The sequence below is a fragment of the Styela clava genome, chromosome 5 (genome assembly GCF_964204865.1).
Source record: "Styela clava chromosome 5, kaStyClav1.hap1.2, whole genome shotgun sequence".
Taxonomy (NCBI): domain Eukaryota; kingdom Metazoa; phylum Chordata; class Ascidiacea; order Stolidobranchia; family Styelidae; genus Styela; species Styela clava.
Window position 1 is genome coordinate 11,586,255 of NC_135254.1, and position 23,272 is coordinate 11,609,526.

At 34.9% G+C, this 23,272-nt stretch overlaps 2 protein-coding genes and 2 long non-coding RNA genes across 10 annotated transcripts; 3 read left to right on the top strand and 1 right to left on the bottom strand.

Annotated features, from left to right (window-relative positions):
- Positions 1-1,953: 1,953 nt before the first annotated feature.
- LOC120344497 (dual specificity mitogen-activated protein kinase kinase 7-like) lies at positions 1,954-9,699 on the top strand. 2 transcript variants are annotated; one of them, XM_039413743.2, is made up of 10 exons: positions 1,962-2,381; positions 2,685-2,771; positions 3,365-3,433; positions 3,524-3,635; positions 4,819-4,999; positions 6,140-6,256; positions 6,368-6,475; positions 7,267-7,446; positions 7,809-8,032; positions 8,844-9,699. In XM_039413743.2, the coding sequence occupies exons 1-10, from the start codon at positions 2,234-2,236 to the stop codon at positions 9,160-9,162; spliced, it is 1,545 nt and encodes a 514-aa protein (XP_039269677.2). In that variant the 5' UTR covers positions 1,962-2,233; the 3' UTR covers positions 9,163-9,699. The 2 variants fall into 2 exon arrangements, with proteins under 2 accessions (XP_077968706.1, XP_039269677.2); XM_078112580.1 differs by lacking the exon at positions 3,365-3,433 and having other exon boundaries at positions 1,954-2,381.
- Positions 9,700-10,779: 1,080 nt separating this feature from the next.
- On the bottom strand, positions 10,780-11,453 carry LOC120344498 (uncharacterized). Its single transcript, XR_013475379.1, has 2 exons — positions 11,268-11,453; positions 10,780-10,987 (listed from the first exon to the last, which is right to left on the bottom strand). It is a non-coding gene; the product is annotated as an uncharacterized LOC120344498 (long non-coding RNA).
- A 241-nt stretch (positions 11,454-11,694) lies between these two features.
- LOC144422774 (uncharacterized) lies at positions 11,695-17,228 on the top strand. 5 transcript variants are annotated; one of them, XR_013475382.1, is made up of 5 exons: positions 11,695-11,880; positions 14,228-14,424; positions 15,036-15,163; positions 15,632-15,792; positions 16,740-17,228. It is a non-coding gene; the product is annotated as an uncharacterized LOC144422774 (long non-coding RNA). The 5 variants fall into 5 exon arrangements; XR_013475384.1 differs by having other exon boundaries at positions 11,695-11,870; XR_013475383.1 differs by lacking the exon at positions 11,695-11,880 and adding an exon at positions 13,747-13,853.
- A 3,021-nt stretch (positions 17,229-20,249) lies between these two features.
- On the top strand, positions 20,250-23,269 carry LOC120344130 (deoxyribonuclease TATDN1-like). Of its 2 annotated transcripts, XM_039413214.2 has the most exons (3): positions 20,250-20,418; positions 20,517-20,946; positions 21,763-23,269. In XM_039413214.2, exon 3 carries the CDS (start codon positions 21,826-21,828, stop codon positions 22,747-22,749), a length of 924 nt encoding a protein of 307 aa, XP_039269148.2. In that variant the 5' UTR covers positions 20,250-20,418; positions 20,517-20,946; positions 21,763-21,825; the 3' UTR covers positions 22,750-23,269. The 2 variants fall into 2 exon arrangements, with proteins under 2 accessions (XP_039269148.2, XP_077968604.1); XM_078112478.1 differs by lacking the exon at positions 20,517-20,946 and having other exon boundaries at positions 20,314-20,418.
- Positions 23,270-23,272: the final 3 nt, after the last annotated feature.

Below are 23,272 nucleotides of genomic sequence, written 5' to 3' on the forward strand. Positions count from 1 at the left end.
GCTCCAACTGAAGCTATCGTCGTCAAAATACCATCATTCGGTAGACGGCGACAACAATGTATATAATTTATTTGAGTGATCGCAAGATGTCGTACGAGATTTAAATTAAATCTAAAATTCTGAATTATAAATTCCGTAAGAATATTAAGATTTCACGCAGCGTCAAAAATTACGTCAACCTCACGTAGATTATTTTTCGCTCACTTCCGACACGACGTCACACTGCGTCGCGGAAATGAATTTTGACCCAGACACAACGGAGCCAATATGACAATTTCCGTTAAGATAAAGACGGCGTTTCAATCTAATATTTTTGTATTTTGTTCGGTCATGTATGAATATATGCCAAAATTACATTAATGAAAATACATGTCACACTTAATCGATGACGTTAAATATCGAATATATAATGAACTATGATAATTCCAACGTCCATATGGCACAGTGCACTGACTTAACCATTATTTTATGATTAGTAGTCGAAATGACAGTTATTAAATACGGCCTGGGTGAATTTTATTCACTCGAAATTAAAAATAAATTTAATCTCCAACAAATAAACGGGACCTACATGTTTACAAGATCAAGTTGAATTCTAAATTAAACTTTACAATCGGATTTACCGTGTGTTTGATATAAATTATCATTTATAAAGATAACCGCGCAGAATAAAAAAAAGCTATCCGTCGAGAATATTAATACTTCAAAGACTTCGATAGAAGCCCGTTAAAATACTTCATTATGGATTGAAACGGTTTGCATCAGATATATTTACGTATGCATTTCCTGATTAAAATGACTAACGTGTTATTATACTCATCTGAAGTATCGAAAATAACGAACAAAAGATGTAAACATAGGACGACGGAAGTTTCAAATAATGCATTTTCGTCGTGACGCCAATGTTACGTTACGACGACGATCGAGCGTCTTATCTTCACGCAACGACGTGATTACGGCATCCGCATCGGAAGCCTCTTTCTCTCTGTGCGTCGCGGTTACGCAGTGAAGAAAATGACTGTCCGAAGTTAGGGCAGTGAAGGATAACGGTCAGATGGCAAGAAATATCGATTATTTCAATAGTAAAAATAGTCCAATTGAACCGAAATTTGCAGGGAATGTAAATTACCGCACGAATGTTTTACCGAGCAATTTTGGCGCCGTTTGGACAATAAATGGCCGAGTTATTGACGAAAATATAGTAATTTTGTCCGAAGTTAGGCGCTTTTACGGTATCCATGCTGCTGTGCTGTGTACAATTCCAAATCTATTCAAATTTTACATCTGATCTAGAGCAGTAGGGAGGTCTTTCGAGATTCTGCTAGGCTAGATCTGTAAATTTTATGATTATTCAGTCTCTTTTCCATGGTGTTTGATTTTGTTATTTTGTTGTTATAGACTATGACTTGCCTAAGTTTTGTTAGTGCAGAAGTTAACAGTTTGGGTCTCATGTAGTTTCCTACCTAACATACTTCTAGCGGGCGTAGCACAACAATTTTTTCATGTGTCAATCCTAACCCCCACCTGCTGACCTGACTACGCCATCCAAATATTACGTCTCTACGACGTCACAGTGACGTAATAGAGACCTTCAAACTATACGAACTGTCATCCAAGACGCACACGTCTGCGCACCTGAAATTGAGCGTCTATTTCTCTCGTTTTTACGTCGCGACGATTCCAATATAAGAGAGATCGCTGACGTTAGTAAGTTCTTTATCGGCGCCGATGCCATTTCGGGCGATAGTACGTATATTTAACAAGCTCTATGACATGATTGTGATGTCGTAGTGATGTAATTTTTGGATGGCATAGTCTGGTGGGGGTTAGGATTGACATGTCAAAAAATTGTGATGCTACGCCCACTAGAAGTATGTTAGGTAAGAAACTACACGAGACCCAACAGTTTATGTTGTCATAATTTGGTTGAATTAAGTTCATACTAAAAATGACTAGGCACACCAATCGTACCAATTTTTTGTTTTATTTGGTAATTTTCCCGATCTCACAATCTAACGATTAGGTTTATTTCTGAATTTTGAATGTTCAGTTAAAACATTTTATAGATTACGGATCTAAATCGAGATGTTGATACATTCAATTGAGCCAGAGAATATAACATTATATTATCATCATTCAATTCAGAAGTACACTATTTCAGTATTTTGTATATGGAAATATTAGAATAAAGCAAAATTACCTGAATACGAGTGGAAAACAAACAAGTACGAATATGTCATCATCTAATGTTTCTTTGGACGATATTCAGAAGAGAATGAAACGTTTAGAATTGAGTTTGAACGCAGAAAAGAATGATCCCAGACAAGCCCTCGGACTTCCAATTGGACACTTTGGCAATGAGCAACAGCCAAAACGTCCAAGTAATTATTTTGATTAGCTTTATTCATTGATTTCTTCAAAACAAATGGTTTTTCACTGATATGTGATCCTAAATGAAATAGCTAAATCTTTTTAGTGATGCTAAAAATCAATCTCTAAATTTTTTCATATTTTAGAAACAATCGAGTTTTAAAATGGCACTGGTTTAATCTTTAGTTATTCATTGCAAAATGCTCTAGGAGATAGACATGAAACTTTTAAAACTTTTTCCATGGTGTTATGCCTGTTTAAAACATAAACTACTGTCTATTATAATCCACTAATCTCAAGTTTTACTTATCTAGGTACTGCAATGGAATTTCCTAAGAAAACGCATGTTAGAAATTCTTCAATGGGAAGCCTCGGTCTTTCATTTACCCAGACTCGTCCAAGTAAGTTTGAAAGTCGTTTTCAGTTTTGAGACTGTTAGGCTTCGTGAAATATTTAATTACTCATAAGTCATAACTTCATGTTCTCATTTATATTGTGTCGAGGTGATTGCTATTCTGGAATAACTCGTGATCTGATCGAGTATTCCCACTCTTCAAATGACTAATGATGACTGAACAGCATGATCTTATAGCCTTTGTTATAGCAGAGGCAACATGTAGCTTATGTCTGGCTTTATATTCTGTTATTTGTGCTAACATTTTAAATGTTTATGTTAGTAAACAACCGCTGTTCAGTGTTCATGCAGAAACCCTTTTTCATTTTTAAGTCATTAAATTTGCCTAAAAATGTGAATTTATGTTTATTGAAAATATTTTGATTTTAGCTTTCATTTATTTCAAATGTTTTGATATTGTGCCGAACTATATAGATATCAAATGACTAACCAAGGTAATTGTGATATTGCATTAATTTGCCTTCTATTTTTGATATTATCAAAAGTGGGAGTGCTATTTCCACTGTATGTTCCTGACTTTTTTGGCTTTAAACGAACTTGTGGATAAAAATATGTGTATTATCTCGGTACTGTATTTAGGTTCTGCTCAACCACTCACTACGCCACCAGGTCTTGAATTGTCGGGATTATCAAGACAAAACAGGCCAAGTAAGATATGATAGTAACGTTTTTTATTGATGAAGTTGTAATACTACTATAGACAAAGTGCTATCTCTAATCAGAAAATATTATTGACAGGTTCTGGTCTCGATCTTACAAACAGCGGTCCGAACTCACCAGCAATGCAAAGAAAGAAGAAATTGCCATTTAATTATATACATCCTGAACCAGACGCCAAAAGCAATGAAAGGTGAGAAAATAAATAATATAGGTTATAGTCAGAAGTTTGTTGTATGAACTCATCAAAGTTCAACTTGTCTTTCTTCTTTTTTTCGATTAAATATGGTGGTATTTTTGGTCTGATTGATTGATATTCTACCAAAAGGCCTATATTTGAGCAAAAAATTTTTTTTTTCAACTTGGTATATAGTTTTTATGCTCTTTGGATGTCTGTGTCTCTTAGCTGAAGTATGTAGTTGGCCAATTTTCTTGTATCTAAATGATTATTAATAATGGTCAGTAAAAATAGTGCTGCTGACTGGCTACAGAACTCGTTAGGAACCATTCTCTAGGTTTTGCATATTTGACCAATCTTTCCGTTGCCTTTGTGTTGTTATTTTTATGAGCTGTCTTTAGATCAAAATAAAATTGCATTGTTAATAATAATTTGAAGAAAAGTGTAAAATATGAGCATAATTATGGTAAATAGTGCGAAGCATTTTATTGTCCAAAGCCAGTGTAATTAATGTATTAGTAGCATTTCAGCACTTAAAAGTATCAAAATTTAAATGTTCCAAACCAGAAGTTTTGTAACAATATATTCCCTTCCCACAAATCCTTTTGTTTAGGCCTATTTTATTATAAAGTATGACCTAGATATTTAGGTTAATCCATTTCTGACTAATAGCTTCTTCTCTCTTGGGAATTTTAAATCAATTTATAGAAATGATGGCCATTTATCTGCTGGCATATGCCTTGAATTCAAGATCAATATTCTCTATACTAAGTTTATCCCTCAAATTTATTCGTTGTGAACGCTTTTTAAAATACATTTAACTTTTGCTTGCTTTGTTAATAAAGACTATAAAACTTGTTGACTTGTGTGGTTTAGTCAGAAACAAAAAATTATTCTTTGATGTTCAAGTTATATTTTTAAAGTTTTCGAACAGATGTATATCATATGTAGGACATCTCAAATCAAAAATGTAAGATAGTTATCTAATAGAGTAAAATGATACAGTTTGTGGTGCTAGGTTGTCCATTTTGCTCTTAATGTTTTTCGATTTGTTAATGCATGTTTCGTTTATTAATCTTCTGACGAAAGTGTCTATATTGTTATGTTTAAGAAAAAAGTAGATTTGAAAGGTATATTAAAATAAGTTAAATATGATATATTTACGGTAGCCTATTTAGTCATACATTTTTGTTCTTAGTGTTGAAGTTAATAAACGTCTTCAAGAGGCCTTCAGTCAGAATGGTAAACTTCGAATTGATGGAAGGCTCTTCAATTCCAAAGCTTCAGATTTTGAAAACTTGGGAGAAATTGGTGCTGGAACTTGTGGACAAGTTTATAAAATGAGATTTAAACATGCTAATAGGATTATGGCTGTCAAGGTTAGCATATAATCATTGTTGGAATTTAGTGCTAACTTTTTCTTTGATAATAAATTTCAAAAAAGCCGTTTGAAATAAGTAATGGACGATAGTGCTGTTGCTGTAATGTATTTGTTGAAATTAAAGGAACGAATAATTCGTTCAGAAATAATATTGAACTTGAGATTTACAGATAAACTCAACTATTTGTGTTATTTATAATGTGGAATTTCATGCTGCTGACATATTTTTGTGTTCATCCACTTCACTGCATTTCAAATATGATTTGGTGGCTGTATTGGGCTGAAATATTAATCTATTAACGATGACAATTTTTAATTGTATCGCGCATGATATTGTGCGTTGTTCATTAATGATTAATGTAGTCATATTCTTTTTTTTGATCTTGTTGCTTATTGGTGAATTTTCAGAAGAATTACCTTTTCTTACCTTGCCAAAGTAGATTTTGGTACAAAAGCCGTACTTCACCACAGATTAAATCAAATATAAGTGTCCACTGTCCCATATCAGTATTCAAAATGATTCACAGTGTCAAATTATTTATCGAAAATATATGCAGTGTCTGTAATTATTGCATCAACTCGAAAATAATTCATTACCTACCACATTGCTTATTTGACTCATATGGTTATTAACAATGTAGCCTATATCTCATGATTGCTCTTTATAATGCATGAATGTAATCACCTGCACTCCATTCTGTGGTTACTTATTTCCTTATAGTCTTGCAGTTATGTTATGATTTGTTAATAATAAGGGGAGTTCTGGCCATGGCAATATCCAGTTGACATATTATTATAGATTTTTCTCAAATTCTTTTTGTTCATTAATATTTGGACTAGATGGATGTTATATGGCATTTTGGATGTAATATTTAATGCACATTACGATTTTGGAATACTAATGTAAAATTTCACAAAAGTACTAATTCCAATTGATTTTACAAATTTTTGTATATCCTCATTTTCAATTTCAGAAACTAATTCAATGGTGATCATTTAAGTTTGCATTTTTAATTTCAAATCACTGTGATTTGGTGTATATATATATTTTTTGATTCCAGCTACAGACTTCGTTCCACAGTCAATCATTCTCATTACTGTATTCTTTATTCTTAATATAATTCTTTATTTTTTGCAGCAAATGCATAGATCAGGAAATAATGAAGAAAATAAAAGGATATTAATGGATCTTGATGTTGTCCAGAAGAGTAATTTTCCTCATATAGTAACATGTTTTGGGACATTAATTACAGAGGTATTTAAACTTAAATTGAATTAAATCAAAAATGAATTATCATTGTTAAAATGGAATATTTGTAATACTAATTTGTCATGTCGAATTTACTAATTTTTTTCGGTTTTACAGAGTCATGTATGGATTTGTATGGAGCTTATGTCAACTTGTTTTGATAAGTTATTGAAAAAAATCAAAGGACCTATTCCGGAAAAAGTGATTGGAAAATTGTGTATCGCAGTAAGTAATTTTAACAGTATAGATACCTAACAAAATAAGGCCAAGTTTGTTCGGAGGATCAAATTCACGAGGTTGTCAAAATATTCCTTCATATTTATAAGTGATCTATCTTTGCCTCAATGATACTAACATATTTGGTACAGTGTCTTTGTTACTGTCTTCAAATCGCTAGACTGAATGCAATAATTAACATCACATACTTGGAATAAATTGGAGAACTCTCCTTATTTTTTTTAAATTTATGGCTAAAAAATATGAATATGAAGGTTGTAAAACATGTATGCAAGATGCACGTCATACTCGATGTCCACATTGAATAGCACTTTAGAAAGGCTTGTCATTGCAAACTTAATTCCTACATTATTAAATAAATAACATCTCATATTATGCTGTATTAAAAATAGTTCTCTGCTCATCCGATCAATGTAAATTTGTGTACCACACTCCCATGACACCGAAATGCTAATTTATTATGGCTACAGGTTATCATGAACTTTGACTGTGACTCCAGATCCGTACTTTTAAAAAAATAGTTTGATAACAAATGCTTTATCGTGTGCAATCTTCTTCAATTTCCTGTTGAAAAAGCATTGTCAACATAATGAATTTCTGTAAAAAATTTTGACTCTGATTATTATTACCATTCCAATTCTGAAATTCCGACCAAATTTCGATAAGTTAAATAAAACTAAACCAACTCTGATATTGATATGAACCACGCAGGTCAGTGTCATAGTTTGCATTCTTCGTGGCATCACCACCATTCTATAATTATTGACTTTTATCTTCAGGTTGTAAGAGCATTAAATTATCTCAAAGAGCAACATGGTGTAATACATAGAGATGTAAAACCGTCTAACATTCTCATAGACAAGAGAGGAACAGTTAAATTATGTGACTTTGGAATAAGTGGAAGATTGGTTGATTCTAAAGCTAAAACCAGAACTGCTGGTTGTGTTGCATATATGGCAGTAAGTTTCAGTCGTATTTCCAATCCTTATAAGCTGGCTTGGAATCTAAATATAGGTAACTTTGAGAATTTATTTGTATTGAAACCTGGCACCTCTGATTATCCTGCACATGCTTGCAGGTTATGTACGAGAGGATTCTTCACTGTCGTAGGGTAGTTAATGTAACCACTGCCCGATATGGCTTTCTCCACCACCAAGTCCATGCATCTGAAACAAATGCCTACTTAACTATTTTCATACACGACTTGGACTCGTAACCGTGTTAAGAGATGGTGATACACATTGTGATAAAGCCATTTTATTGGCTTTCCCTTTTTCATGAGATAAATATGGAAATAATAATTGAATGCTATTTGTTTTAGCCTGAAAGAATTGATCCTCCAGATCCTACCAGTCCAGATTATGATATCCGAGCAGATGTTTGGAGTCTGGGTGTTTCTCTTGTCGAACTTGCCACTGGAAGATTTCCTTATCCCAACTGTACAACAGATTTTGAAGTTTTAACAAAAGTTTTACAGAATGCACCTCCTATGTTGCCTCAAAATGCAAACTTTAGCATGGCGTTCAGACAGTTTGTTAAACTATGGTAAGTCAATGTGAAGTAATTTTAAAGGTGTGTATAAATAGGTTATCTGCAAGAAAAATACTACCCTGAAATAGGGGGTGGGGTCAAACGCTTCTCTAGATCCAGATTATCTCCTGGACCATTTTTTCAGCAATTATCAACATCCAAATTACATGCTTTCATTAGTGCAGGGGTTGAATTTGCAGAAGAGTCGTTACGATGATATTAGTTTCTTAAATGCTTCACTGAATGTACTACCTGCAAACTTTTTTAAATTGATTTAATATTGTTTTTCATCCTACCATATCTAGAAGATGCATTAAGAGTTGGTATGTAATAAAAAAAAATTCAAATCCCTAAATTCATATTTTCAAGGTGATTGATTACCGTATTTGCTCGTTTTGTAGCCCGGGCCCATATATTTTTAATCAAACTCACTAACCGGGCCCTTATTCAAGCACGGGCGCTTGTTATTTTTAAAGTAAAATTATGTTACGGTGTAACGGTGTTACGTAATCAATGCTATCTGTTATGTAATTGGACGTCTAAGGCGTGAGTGTCATCTACCAGCGCTGTGACAAAAGCATTTCTTATTTCCTATTGTTCTCTAACACTGAAAAATCAGCTTTTACATCGGGCGGGTATTCAAACACTGGCCCTTATTTATTTTTATGTTCTGTTCACACGGGCGGCTATTCAAACGTGCCCTTAATCAAGATCGGGCGGTAAAACGAGCATATACAGTATATAGGCTTGAAGCAGAATTCACTAATCCTTGTTCAGAATTATATGCATGCTTAGGACTATAAGAAACCATTATTTTCGTTTTCAGTTGCACAAAGAATTTCCAGCAACGACCAAAATATCGGCAACTTCTGGAACACGACTTTATCAAACATTCTGAGAGAATTACAGTGGACATTACTGAATGGTTAACCGGAGTTTTAAATTTTCCAACAACCCCTTCATTCAGCGACCCGTTTCTGTTGAACAATTTCACTCCTCTTCCAACTAATGACGCATTCAATCCAGTAACTTCACAACCTACCGCACAAGCCAACAGATTTGGAAATGGGGTCAATTTTACAATTTCACCCCAACAAAACAATTCTAATGTCAGAAGCGGTTGGGAAAGCTTTGATGATAGCTAGTCGAAAATGTGAACATAACTTATAAGAATTATGAGACATGACTATTTCACCTCGTTTATTAATTAATAAAAGGTTTTATTCAACATGGTATTGGTATCTTAACACCTGTTATGCTGTCAGTAATCATCATGTACCGGAATTTTTTATAACCTTCAAATGTGTGTACTATCTATGTCATCCGAGAATTGGCTCAAATGTTTTATTTGAAAAAATCATAGCAAAAAACCCTGGATACCTATTTGGTGTATTTTGGTTTTATGATTGTACTTGAACTTTGAAGTCTGTGCGTTACTCGGCAAACCATTGCCCTGGTTAATTGAATGTGAATTCTATACTGTTTCCATTATAGCTGGTCGAGCGTCTTGAAAATAATTTATGGTGATCATGGAGGCACATGAATTGGTGAAAATAATCGTCATATATTTGATGCGCCATTATTAAAACAGTATTAATGAGATAATATCAAGTTTTCATGGTTTGAACTCTGAACCTTGTAATGTTTTATTTTAATGTGCAATAAAAGTCTTGTGTTTCTTATTTTGTCTTGGGCTGTGGAAAAAGATGAAATTTGCCCTCTTGTAGGTTCTACATTTACCACAGGAAGATCTCATATTCTAAAAGTCACATGCTCTCTCTGAAGCAAACTTCAATCTAAAAAAAGTTAACAGTAACCATGAGCTACTGAAACTATATTGTATAGATTTTTTATGGTGGTCGGTTACACACTAGCAAACGCCAAGTCCACACAATCGGCTATTGTTTTTTTACTACAAGAATCCGTCGTGGCATGTCTGAACAACTAGTTAGTCTGTGTATAGCAGGGGTGAGCAACTTTTCTAGTCGGCGGGCCAGATGTGAGAAAATCAAGTCCTCGGTGGACTAGATTGTAACATGAATAGTATTCAATATCTCGATCACATATTTATTCGCTAATGCAAGAAAAAAAATTATAAATCATGTTTAAAATAAGGTTAAACTTTACGAAAAATAGAGACCAAAAAACACGTCATATATTTATCATAATATACTAAAAGTGTAATAATGTACAGTCGGCGGCCCGTATGTTGCCCACCCCTGGTGTATAGATAGCATGACTCCCATTAAGCTTTATTGTTATGGGATGCCCCCCTATGAAATCTGTCTCTGCTATATCTTGATACCTAATTTTCCAAAACATAGTCTTAAGTGTAGGACCAATGAAAAGTAATCCATTTGACATGGTGATGTATGATCATACAAAAATTTAATAATTTACCACTTCGTTCGTATAAAAAGTTTTACAAAAGCAGTAATTGGGTCTTTCACCCAGTTTCATCACTGCTTTTAAGTTTTACTTATTTGCTGTTTAATTGCAGTTACTGGATTTACATCAGCTGGGAGATGAACATAACGAATAGCCGAGCCTTTAACATGTATTAAATCAAAGTTAGTCTTTTTGACATCTCTTGAAGTAAAGACCGCTTTTCTCAAACACAAATTCATATAACCATCAGTGCTTTCGAGTTTTCCTTTTATGCAAGATTCATTTTTCGTTTCAACAGTTATGAATCTGCCCTCAACACTCCAGAGTAAAACTGCCATAGTATTATACTTGAAGAATTTTTCCTTTTGTCGCGACATTTTTCAAATTTCAGTAGATGTTGCTAAATTGTGTGGTAGCTTCTGGTGTGACAGGCGCAGGGCTGAAACCAATTCTACGCTGTACTTGTGCTCGCCTGGCTTCGGGGTTTATAGCTCGATCTATGACAGGAAGAGTCTCTGATATCTCAAAAGTTGTATTGCCAGTGTTACCACTTTTGTTAGCAGATTGCTCTTTGCTTTGTTTCTAAAAATAATGCGTAATTTACAATCAATCAATGCAAGAGTCAATGTTACAAGGTGAATACAGAAAGTACTGAAGTACGGCACTGGTACACCATCTGGTTGGGGAAAGAGAATTACCATAATATGACCTTCATTGTATATTTTTAGTCAAGTGCGAATTACATACCAAATATTAATATTGTTTACCAACTTTTGTCTCGACTGAGATTCATCACTGAGATATGACGGCATGAAGAAATGTTAATATTCAAAATTACATCGCTAACGCTAAATTGCTTCACCTTCTGTTCAATATATTCAGCAAGATCTTCCAGATCCAACTTAATCTTGGTTGGTTTCCTCCGAAGCATAGCGAAACCGCCAACACCAAAATCTAACCAGCTAACCAATCTCTTGAGTCCTGGCCAAACAGACAAACCAGCGGAGTAATTCCGAACCAAAATAAAACTATGAAAAAAGTTTATAGTCACTTTGAGTAATTCAGCCCAGAACAACAACAACGCAAAAATGCGGGTCTTACTGAATACAGCGCGAAACACCGCAAAATAGCGCGAAACAGAAGGAAAACAGGAGACGCAGTCATTACCACCTCCTGCCACGAAAGAACCACGGCGCCTCTCGCCATGGTTTTATGGCGCTATTTCCGGTATATTTACAAGGTTATGTACCGGATTATAGGTCATCATGCAAAATTTTATCTACCTTTTTGAGAGGGAGTGGTCACTTTTTTGTGGCTTTGGGGCCAGGCCACTGAAATGGGGCCAGGCCACGGAGAAATTGGGGCCAGGCCACGGAGAAATTGGGGCCGGGCCACGGAGAAATCGGGGCCAGGCCAGGCCAGGCCATGGTGCTATGCAGTAATACGGAGCCACACTCAAATTCTGGTATGAAAAGGTGATTAGTCCTATTTTTTGTTTGTTTAACAGGTTAATGATGATCTTGAAGGTACAGGCAAACCTAATTAGTGAAAAGAATACGCTTGAATCACATTTAACCGAGAATTTATTGCCTGGAAATACAGGATAGAAAATGGAGCCACAGACTAGAGCAGTTCAGTAATATAGAGCCACACTCAAATTCGTTTTGAGAAGTGGATTAGTCTTATTTTTTGTGTGTTTAACAGGTTAGTAATGATCTTGAAGGTACAGGCAAACCTTATTAGTGAAAAGAATACGCTTGAATCACATTTAACCGAGAATTTATTGCCTGGAAATACAGGATAGAAAATGGAGCCACAGACTAGAGCAGTTCAGTAATATGGAGCCACACTCAAATTCGTTTTGAGAAGTGGATTAGTCTTATTTTTTGTGTGTTTAACAGGTTAGTGATGATCTTGAAGGTCCAGGCAAACCTAATTAGTGAAAAGAATACGCTTGAATCACCTTTAACCGAGAATTTATTGCCTGGAAATACAGGATAGAAAATGGAGCCACAGACTAGAGCAGTTCAGTAATATGGAGCCACACTCAAATTCGTTTTGAGAAGTGGATTAGTCTTATTTTTTGTGTGTTTAACAGGTTAGTAATGATCTTGAAGGTAAAGGCAAACCTTATTAGTGAAAAGAATGCGCTTGAATCACATTTAACCGAGAATTTATTGCCTGGAAATACAGGATAGAAAATGGAGCCACAGACTTGAGCAGTTCAGTAATATGGAGCCACACTCAAATTCTGTTATGAGGTGTGGATTAGTCTTATTTTTTGTGTGTTTAACAGGTTAGTAATGATCTTGAAGGTACAGGCAAACCTTATTAGTGAAAAGAATGCGCTTGAATCACATTTAACCGAGAATTTATTGACTGGAAATACAGGATAGAAAATGGAGCCACAGACTTGAGCAGTTCAGTAATATGGAGCCACACTCAAATTCTGTTATGAGGTGTGGATTAGTCTTATTTTTTGTGTGTTTAACAGGTTAGTGATGATCTTGAAGGTACAGGCAAACCTAATTAGTGAAAAGAATACGCTTGAATCACCTTTAACCGAGAATTTATTGCCTGGAAATACAGGATAGAAAATGGAGCCACAGACTAGAGCAGTTCAGTAATATGGAGCCACACTCAAATTCGTTTTGAGAAGTGGATTAGTCTTATTTTTTGTGTGTTTAACAGGTTAGTAATGATCTTGAAGGTACAGGCAAACCTTATTAGTGAAAAGAATGCGCTTGAATCACATTTAACCGAGAATTTATTGCCTGGAAATACAGGATAGAAAATGGAGCCACAGACTTGAGCAGTTCAGTAATATGGAGCCACACTCAAATTCTGTTATGAGGTGTGGATTAGTCTTATTTTTTGTGTGTTTAACAGGTTAGTAATGATCTTGAAGGTACAGGCAAACCTTATTAGTGAAAAGAATGCGCTTGAATCACATTTAACCGAGAATTTATTGCCTGGAAATACAGGATAGAAAATGGAGCCACAGACTTGAGCAGTTCAGTAATATGGAGCCACACTCAAATTCTGTTATGAGGTGTGGATTAGTCTTATTTTTTGTGTGTTTAACAGGTTAGTGATGATCTTGAAGGTACAGGCAAACCTTATTAGTGAAAAGAATGCGCTTGAATCACATTTAACCGAGAATTTATTGCCTGGAAATACAGGATAGAAAATGGAGCCACAGACTTGAGCAGTTCAGTAATATGGAGCCACACTCAAATTCTGTTATGAGGTGTGGATTAGTCTTATTTTTTGTGTGTTTAACAGGTTAGTAATGATCTTGAAGGTACAGGCAAACCTTATTAGTGAAAAGAATGCGCTTGAATCACATTTAACCGAGAATTTATTGCCTGGAAATACAGGATAGAAAATGGAGCCACAGACTTGAGCAGTTCAGTAATATGGAGCCACACTCAAATTCTGTTATGAGGTGTGGATTAGTCTTATTTTTTGTGTGTTTAACAGGTTAGTGATGATCTTGAAGGTACAGGCAAACCTTATTAGTGAAAAGAATTCGCTTGAATCACATTTAACCGAGGTTCATATATAGGTTATAATATATATATATAGGTTCATAGTTTGTATATTTGAAAATCTCGTAATTCTCTACTTTTTAAGTTTGTTTTTAATAAATAAAAATATAAGATATCCCCCGAAAATAAGCCCTAGTGTTATTTTTCGGAAGAAAATTGAAATGAGACCCAGTCTTATTTTTGGGGAAATATGGTATATCTGTATATGGAGCCATACTTGATTTCTGTTATGGAGATGATTTTGTATTTTTTTTTTCATGGTTTTCAACAGGTTAGTAAAGATCTTCAAGTTACAGGTAACCATAATAGTATGAAATCATGTTTGACTGTCTGAAAAGTAAATACTTTGAAATTTGTTGCCGGGAAGTGCAGTTTAAAAAGTGGATTCATACAGCGAGGTGATTCGGGGACGCAATGTCTGAATGTTGTCGGAAGTGGAATAGTCATAGTTTTTATTTCATATAACAGGTTTGTAATGATGGTTAAGTTACTTTACAACAATAGTACCATAAGATTTGTTTCACTTTTTGGGGAATTATTGTTTTTTGTTCAGTATATATGCTGATATGAGTAATGATCGCAGTGAAACAGATACTATACGATAACTGAGGAATGTATACAAGAATTAGGCTGTAAGAAGCTGGTATCATATCAATTTGATCATAGATTATGAATATGAAAGCTAATTTGTAGTTTACATTTACCAGGTTGGGAAAAATATTTCAAGCTTATCTTACTCAAACTATTTATAAGTAAACTATACATTTTAGCCTAATATTACAATGTATATTATTTATTAGATAACATTAGCTGGCGCACTGGATTTTTCATTTAAGACTGGTTTTAGGGGAAGCTTTGATTCACACTTTTATATTCGTTCGTCATTCAAATGGTTTGAGTAGAGATTTAAGTATATATTTGTTTTTGAGATTGTTCTGCAATGTTTTACGGTTGTGACAAAGCTAGAAATACTTATTAATATTCCTTATATTTTTATATCCACCTGAAGCATGCATAACATATTTGTATTATATTCTTGTGATGATTACTACTACATACATAATTGGATCTGATTTCAGGGATTGTTTAAATTGATAATGAAACCAGGAATCAAGCGAAAAAGTTTTTCCGAGAAGACATAAAAATATATTCCGAACGAGATTCCACTACAAAGATTAAATACTAAAATAGATGGAATAGTATGATGGTAAGATTTGGTATTATTTGCCTTGATCACATCATTGTAACAATAACTGTACAGATGAGACCTGAATACAATCTCCATGGTTAAATTTTTTTGTTCCAGTCAAGATTGTGTCTAATAGTCAAGTCTGAATTTTGTACATTTGTTTTCCTAAAATAACATTTGCAAGTTCTTTCACAATTTTTCTTGACTATTTGCTATTTTTATACTGTATTTGGAAAAATTTCATTTTCAAGAGATGTTCTCGCAAGATGTTTTTTGCAAATGGTGTTCCCTATTAAGCACTCTTTTTTTTATAAAAGTGTAAGATGTGAATTTTTCGCCACTATCGGTTTCATTTTTAAATATTGCCTCAATCACTAAGCATTGTAAAGAAATACATGTAATGCCTAATATGTATTAATTGTATCACATGATAAAAAATTGTTCAGTATGGCTTTAACAAATAACATAATTTTTGTGACATCTCAGGTGCTCACGTCGTAACGACATGCAAACAGTTGTCGTAGTTTCCATGTTATTGATTTTGCTTCTCCAAAACATCGCGTACATAAAACAATAGAATGACGTGGAATTGGCAAGTGTGGTATTATGATTGCTCGAAGATTTATTCAGATTCTACGTACCTCAATGTGAGTTTGACGTATTGTTTGTACTGAGCTTTATAGCAGGACATATGCAACAATAAGTAAAAACAGAATAGAATATAAAAATTGGCCCATTCCATTTGTTTCCTAACCTAATGAGTTTTTGATAATAAGTGATCTGCGATGTATACAAATCAGGGATGGACCAAGCAGTCTTTAGTCCAGGGGTTCTCAACCTGAGGTTCGCGAAAAGATTTCAGGGGGTACTTGGATGGCAGTCGAGTTTTTGTGTGTTGCTGTTTTTAATATCCTTTATTACTACCAGAGGAAAATGCGTGCCAATTGAAACATAGATTTTCCCTGATCTTGCGTTGTTGTGATTGTGACGTAAACAATGTGAAATTCACAGAAAATACAGCGTGCTGCGAGCACTGGAGAGAGTGATATCCTTATTGAAACTTGAAAGGGATTTTATTAGTTAGGGCAATATTAGTAACAGGGAAATTAAATTTAGTTTTATCTGGTCAATAAATTGTTGTTTCAACAAATTGTTAATCGATATATCACAAATTTGTTCGGTGTCACATTACTGGGGGTTCGCGTTGATTGTTTCGTGCCTCGGGGGGGGTATTTTGCAGAAAAAAGGTTGAGAACCCCTGGTCTAGTCGAATAAACACCATGTTTTATTGAATCTTCGTTAGATTTGAATTGACTAGTTGACAATGATAAAAATGATGTAATAATTCTATATGAAACCTACATACTTCCTTCTGTTAGATAAATTTCATCCCATATTGTTGCTAACAACCGTGCCATAAAACCCCACTCCCTAATATCACTACCATTTAATTTTACGTTTTACCTGTATTCTCAAAATGGTGTGCAGGATTAAAAAGTATTTATTGGGGAAATAGGTATTTTGATTCCCAGTACTGTAAAATAATAAACCACTCAAGTCATCAAGAATTTTAACATAATTTTTTTGTTTATAGCTTGGAGAGAAGAAGAAATTAAATCATGATGACAACAATACAGACTCTATATAATTTTGGTTTTATATTGTGTAGGAGATACTCAACCTTACCAGTGTAGTTGCTAAAAACAAATCTGAAAAAATACCAAATTGAATTTTGCGAATTTTCCCTTGAATCTCTAAACCAGTTCCAGTCAAAAGAGTCTTACAATTTCCTTGCTTATGATTATCTAATATGCGTTTGTACTACTGTTACTTTTCCGATATATCTATGATGACTTATATTGAAAAAACAGTCTTATGATTGAACATTTATCCCTGATATTCATTACGCTAAATATAATTGAAGTAATTATCGGTAATAGGAAAGTCTTAAGATGCTAACAAAAAGGACTCCCTCGGAGATGAATCTTATTTTAAAAAAGATTATGTTGGAATCCTGCCAATCTGGTGTTTGCAATTTTTTTTTGCATATTTTCCAATAAATGAAACAGTTAATCAACTGGTATGCATGGATCTTGTTTTCTGTTAGGGATAATGTATAACGGAGAAGAGTAGTCTTTTTTGTATGTTGAGTATTGGGATACTAGTGGTTGTGATAGCTACCGATATGTTGTGCCTGCAATTTGTATTACAAATCTAAAATATCTTAGCGTGTAAACCCCTGTCAATTGCCTATGCAATACAGGTAGAACTACACAATTTGTCAGTACGGACTTCATTTAATAATAGCATTTGAGTCACTGGTGGAATTATTCACTGATCTATTAACCATGTATTGTATGAAAATAATTAAATAACAACACATATTTGCTAAAAAAATAACAATCACAAAAAGGTATGCAATATCGATAATGTATCGCTCGCAATATAACCCCCTCACATAAGTAATACATTGGGTGAGCGAACACATACTACTTCTTTTTTCAATACCTTTCCATCTAAAATATGTAGGCTTCAAACTTTACTTGAGGTTTTGTTTGCTTTCCCGATTCTATAATCAGTTACTCTATCATTTGTTTGTATCTATTATTTTATCGTCTATTGCTGATTATGGAGTCGAAATAAACTTATACCTCTACATTTGTAATGAGTACCGTAAGTGTTCGAATACAGCATTTTCCCTGGTTGTAACATACGATACGGTTCAATTGTACAAGTACCGTACATGTCTTAACATTACCAGTTTCCACATTACTTATAAACAAAAATATAACTAAACAAATACGGATGTCTTAACATTACCATTGCGCTGGCCTGGCCCCAAATATTCTGAGGCCTGGCCCCATTTTCTCCGTGGCCTGGCCCCAATTTGTCCGTGGCCTGGCCCCATTTTCTCTGTGGCCTGGCCCCATTTTCTCCGTGGCCTGGCCCCTTTTGTGTGGCCTGGCTCCAAAGCCACAAAAAAGTTATCACCCCTGTTGACCTTTTTGGTGCTCCAGAAGTATGTGCAGCAATATGTCGCACAACCTGAATCCGCTACACACACATACTATTTTCAGGTTGTGCGCCATCTTGGTGCACATACTTCTGGAGGTCCCTTTTTACCTAACCCTAACCCTAAAGCCAACCATATCCATATGGAAAATGTTTTAAATTATGGTACCCAAAATGTGTCACCAGCAGGGTGCCATTACAGCATTACTGGCTACATACGTTGGTTTGTGTTTTTAATTTGCTGCCGTGGTACTCCAACTTAAAACAAGGTGCCCGAACTCATTGCAAAATTTTTTTCTGCTTCACACTGTTTCCCTCTGTTTTGCGCTCTTCCGCGCTGTTTCCCCACTGTTTTGCGGTGTTTCGCGTTGTATTCGGTAAGTAGTAAGACCGCAAAGATGCTATACCGGTACGCCACCATTTGGTAATGGTTGGCGCTGTAACCCCTACAAGTTTTACATTCGTAAATACCGGTATAAAAAGGATAAGTTTATTTCGGTAATTCTATCTCTAAAATCGAAATAAAATTGCAATGTAAGTTATAGACTACATTATAAGCTATAAGCGCTATATACGAATATTGGTAAATTCCGCACTAATTTTTACATTCACAAATATCATATTTACAAATGGTGGTGCATAGCGGTTGTTGGGAATGTAGAAGTTACGGCACGTTGGTGTATGGCGGTATTTACAAACAGTACCTACCTGCCATATCTGTAAATGCGAAACGGCGGTATTTACAAACAGTACCGGTATCTGTAAATGGCGGTGTGGTATGAGGGTATGATAGTCGTTGGGTATGAGTTACCGTATCAGCGTATATGGGTATTTACGAACGTTGAAGTTATATCGCTTACCGGTATTCTGATGTATACCGTAGCAGTAGGCGGGTCTGGTAGGTACCGGTACCGGTATAGTTTAGTGCCACATGCACTTCTAGTTGGCCTGGCTCAACAATTTTTGCATATGTCAATCCTAACCCCCACCTGACTACATCACCGAAAAATTACGTCATTTCGATGTCACAGTGGCGTAATAGGGCCCACCAAAGTATGCGGATGGTCGTCCAAAACGCGCAGACTACCGTACCGGTATCCCCCAAAATTGAGCAAGCTATTTCTTTCGTTCTCTCGCCACAACGATCACGATAGGAGAGAGATCGCCGGGTCTCATGTAGTTTCTTACCTAACATACTTCTAGTGGGCGTAGCATGACAATTTTTTCACGTATCAATCCTAACCCCCACCTGACTACACCATCCAAAAATTACGTCATTACGACGTCACAGTGACGTAATAGAGCCCTTCAAACTATACGAACTGCCATCCAAGACGCGCAACCGAGCACCCGAAATCGAACAGTTATTTCTCACGTTTTCTCGTCGAAACAATTCCAATAGGAGAGAGACCGATAACGTCAGTCAGTTCTTTATCGTCGGCGCCAATGCCATTTCGGTCGATCGGGCGTATATTTGGCAAGCTCTATGACGTGATTGTGATGTCGTAGTGATTTAATTTTTGGTTGGCGTAATCAGATAGGGGTTAGGATTGACATATCAAAAAATTGTTATGCTACGCCCACTAGATGTACGTTAGGTACGAAACTACACGAGACCCGAGATCGGCGCAGATCCCATTTCGGGCGATCGTAATTATACTTCGGCAAGCCCTATGACGTGATGGTGACGTCGTAGTGACGTAATTCTGGATGGCATAGTTAGGTGGGGGTTAGCAATAACATATGCAAAGTTTGTTATGCTAGGCCCACTGGAAGTACTTGTGGTACTAAACTATACTAGACCCGAGGTTTCTTTTCAGTTGATTATATTTTGAACGCTGTTTTTCCTTGTGTTCCGACTGGCTAATTTTTATCGATAATTGCTTTTCTGTTTTGACGCGAGTTTCGCGGGCTTCACTGCATCTGACGTGTCACGCGTGGCTCTTGCATACCGACTTTACGCGCCGAAGGACGTCCTTGTTTAATCTTATTATGATGTTAGTGGTTTCGCATTATCCGCTTTACTGACTTAGCGTGTGGGTGGCATTTGGTCTCGTTAGGTAGAGCTGTGTTGAGGGTATCGTAACCGGGGCCCCATATGACCATCGTCATCATTTATTGCTTTAATTGTTCATGTATTTTTATATTGCATTCCTATTAACTGCTTTCTAAATTTAGTTGCTATTTTTATTCTAATAACATTATCGTTCACGTTACCTGTGAGTTTCTTGTCGATTTAGGCCTTTGGAGCGTTACAATATGTAAGTTTATCTTCTATTAACTATCTGGTTATGCATTTTCTTTCCGCCCTCATCTTGTGATTGTTTATTGATTAATGATTATTTCATTTTATTTACAGTCAACCGTTTTACAATAAACGCGTATGACATGGAACATCTGTGTGCCTAAAGCTAAATCTGACAGGAATCTCATGTGGCATCACATTTTTTTAAAATACTACTTGAATTAAAAACGTGTACTTGATGTATGACTGGATGTCTGGGGTGTTGAAGCCAAATCGTATTATTGCATCAGATAATAAAATCCAAATTCATATTTTTGCACATTCAGCCAATACTATTAGAAATCCTTCACCAAATACAGAAATAACTGATCACACTAAATTCATGCATGCGATTATTCAGATTATATCCTATTTTCATTAGTTGAATCATACTATTTGAGTATAATATTAACATGGCCATTTCAGATATGTTTCCTTTATATACTGATATATCCTTGAGTTGTTTCCTATTGAAATTGATATATATACCGTACTGTGTCGAAGGGTAAGTAACTTTTTGTTTTCGATATTGCTTTTTAATAATCAGATTTCCTGAAAAAAAAGTTTTTCCATAGAATTAGAGAGTTTTTAGCAAAAAAACTGGTTACATAACGGCCATGATTCCTTTAGATTATTATCGAGACAAGCATGGCGTGATATGACCAATCTGCCTTCCCTGCTATCCCTGAATTGCAATTCAGATACATATGATCGGGGATCATAAGCCTATTATTTTCATGTAGTAGCTCTCTAATGAATCAACTATTTCACTGTGATTAATACACTTTCCAATGTCTAATAGATTGACAAATTGGAGAATGACATGGCAAAAAATATATTTTGGATTATCGTAATTTAGTTTGTTCCAGCCTCCCTGCTAAAATTATTGAATATTAGATTAAATAACAGGTTTCAATAACAGATAGAATATTTGGATTTATATACTTGTAACTTAATATATTTGGTAATGAATTCTTAATTTTTGGAATATTTGCTTTAGGAATTGGAAACTCATTTAAAAAAAATATACCCCGGTCCTGATTAGATTCTGAGATTACTCCGAAATTCGTCTTCTTTCTAATCAGATCACGTTTTTTGTACACGGTGTATAGAGATTTTTATAAACTAAGAGTGGAACAAACCAGAACCTGTGTCTATTTATCTATTGTAAGTGGGTGTATTGGGTGGTATCTGACTCAGATACTAAATGGTTGTATCGTTACCACCCAGTCATCTACCGAAAACTTTTCTTATCATTTATATTTACCTATTATATGTTTTCTGGTTTGACGAAAAAATAAATTCTCTCTCTCTATTACAGTATTCTGATATTACCGTTCATAGAGACGGATATGTTTATCTGTGGATGTCGGGACAACGGTAAATGAAAAACTTAACACGACTTTATAGAATGGCCAAATTTATTGATATTGGAGCAAATTTGACTGATCCTGTGTTTAGAGGAGTTTATAGAGGTAAAGAGAAGCATGAAGATGATTTTAAGGATGTCATTGATCGAGCGAAAAAAGTTGGATTGGATAAAATCATTGTAACTAGTGGATGCCTTCAGGATTGCGCGGATAGCTTGGAAATATGTAAAGCCAGTCAATTTTTGTTTACAACAGTGGGATGCCATCCTACCAGATGCCAAGAATTTGATGAACATGGTCCTGAAGTATATTATAAATCATTATTTGATATTGCCTCTAGCAATGGTGATGAAGTAGTAGCCATTGGTGAGTGTGGGTTAGATTATGATCGCTTGCATTTTTGTCCTAAGGAAACTCAGTTGAAGTATTTTGTTAAACAATTTGATTTGGCGGAACATACAGGCCTTCCAATGTTTTTACATTGCAGAAATGCACATGATGATTTTTTGGATATAATGCGACAGAATCGTAATAGAATATCTGGAGGTGTTGTTCATTCATTTGATGGCACACCTGAAGAAGCGAAAGCAATAATAGACTTAAATTTGTTTATAGGAATAAATGGATGCTCTTTAAAGCAAAAAGAAAATTTAATGTCCATTTGTTCTATCCCATCAGACAAACTTATGATTGAAACTGATGCACCGTGGTGTGAAATAAAACCAACGCATGCTGGGCATTCTTTTATTAAAACAAAGTTTCCAACGAAAAAGAAATGGGAAAAAGACCATTGTATAAAAGGTCGCAATGAACCGTGCAATATTGTTCAAGTATTAGAAGTAATGGCTGAAGCTAGAAAAGAGGATTTGACGGAACTGGCGACCACAATGTTTGAAAATACAAAAAAGTTATTTTTTGACAGGAAAAACGATGTCTGATTTTAGGATATAAAGCTAGATTTATCACTGAAAAAATCATCTTGCATTTTGACACATACAGTTCTATTTTTAAGTTTCATTATTGCACCAAAAAAGAATCAAGAGTTCATATTGACAATTGACATTCTAGAAACATTTTTTGTGTGCAAAAACTAGAATTTACTTCGACAACAACAATTAGACTTCCTGATGTTTTTGAAGCTGATTTTTGTATCGCTTGTTTTAAAAGTTCTATCAATATGAAGGTGATCTTTAAAATGATAATATTTGCCTATTTTGTGATATATTGTTTATTTCAGCAATTCTGCTCAGATGCTTTTTGATTTTAGTTAGATACATTTATCAATCCTTTTCATTTGGCCACTGATCATGGCTAATTAGACGATTATACTTAGTTACTGAGACTCTTTTTGAGTATCGTATTTGAAACCATTTTCAAAACAAATATAGATGAAAATGTAGTTCGAATGGGGATAGTTTGGGTTACATTTATCAATTTATTCAAAAACTCAATTTTCAGCTT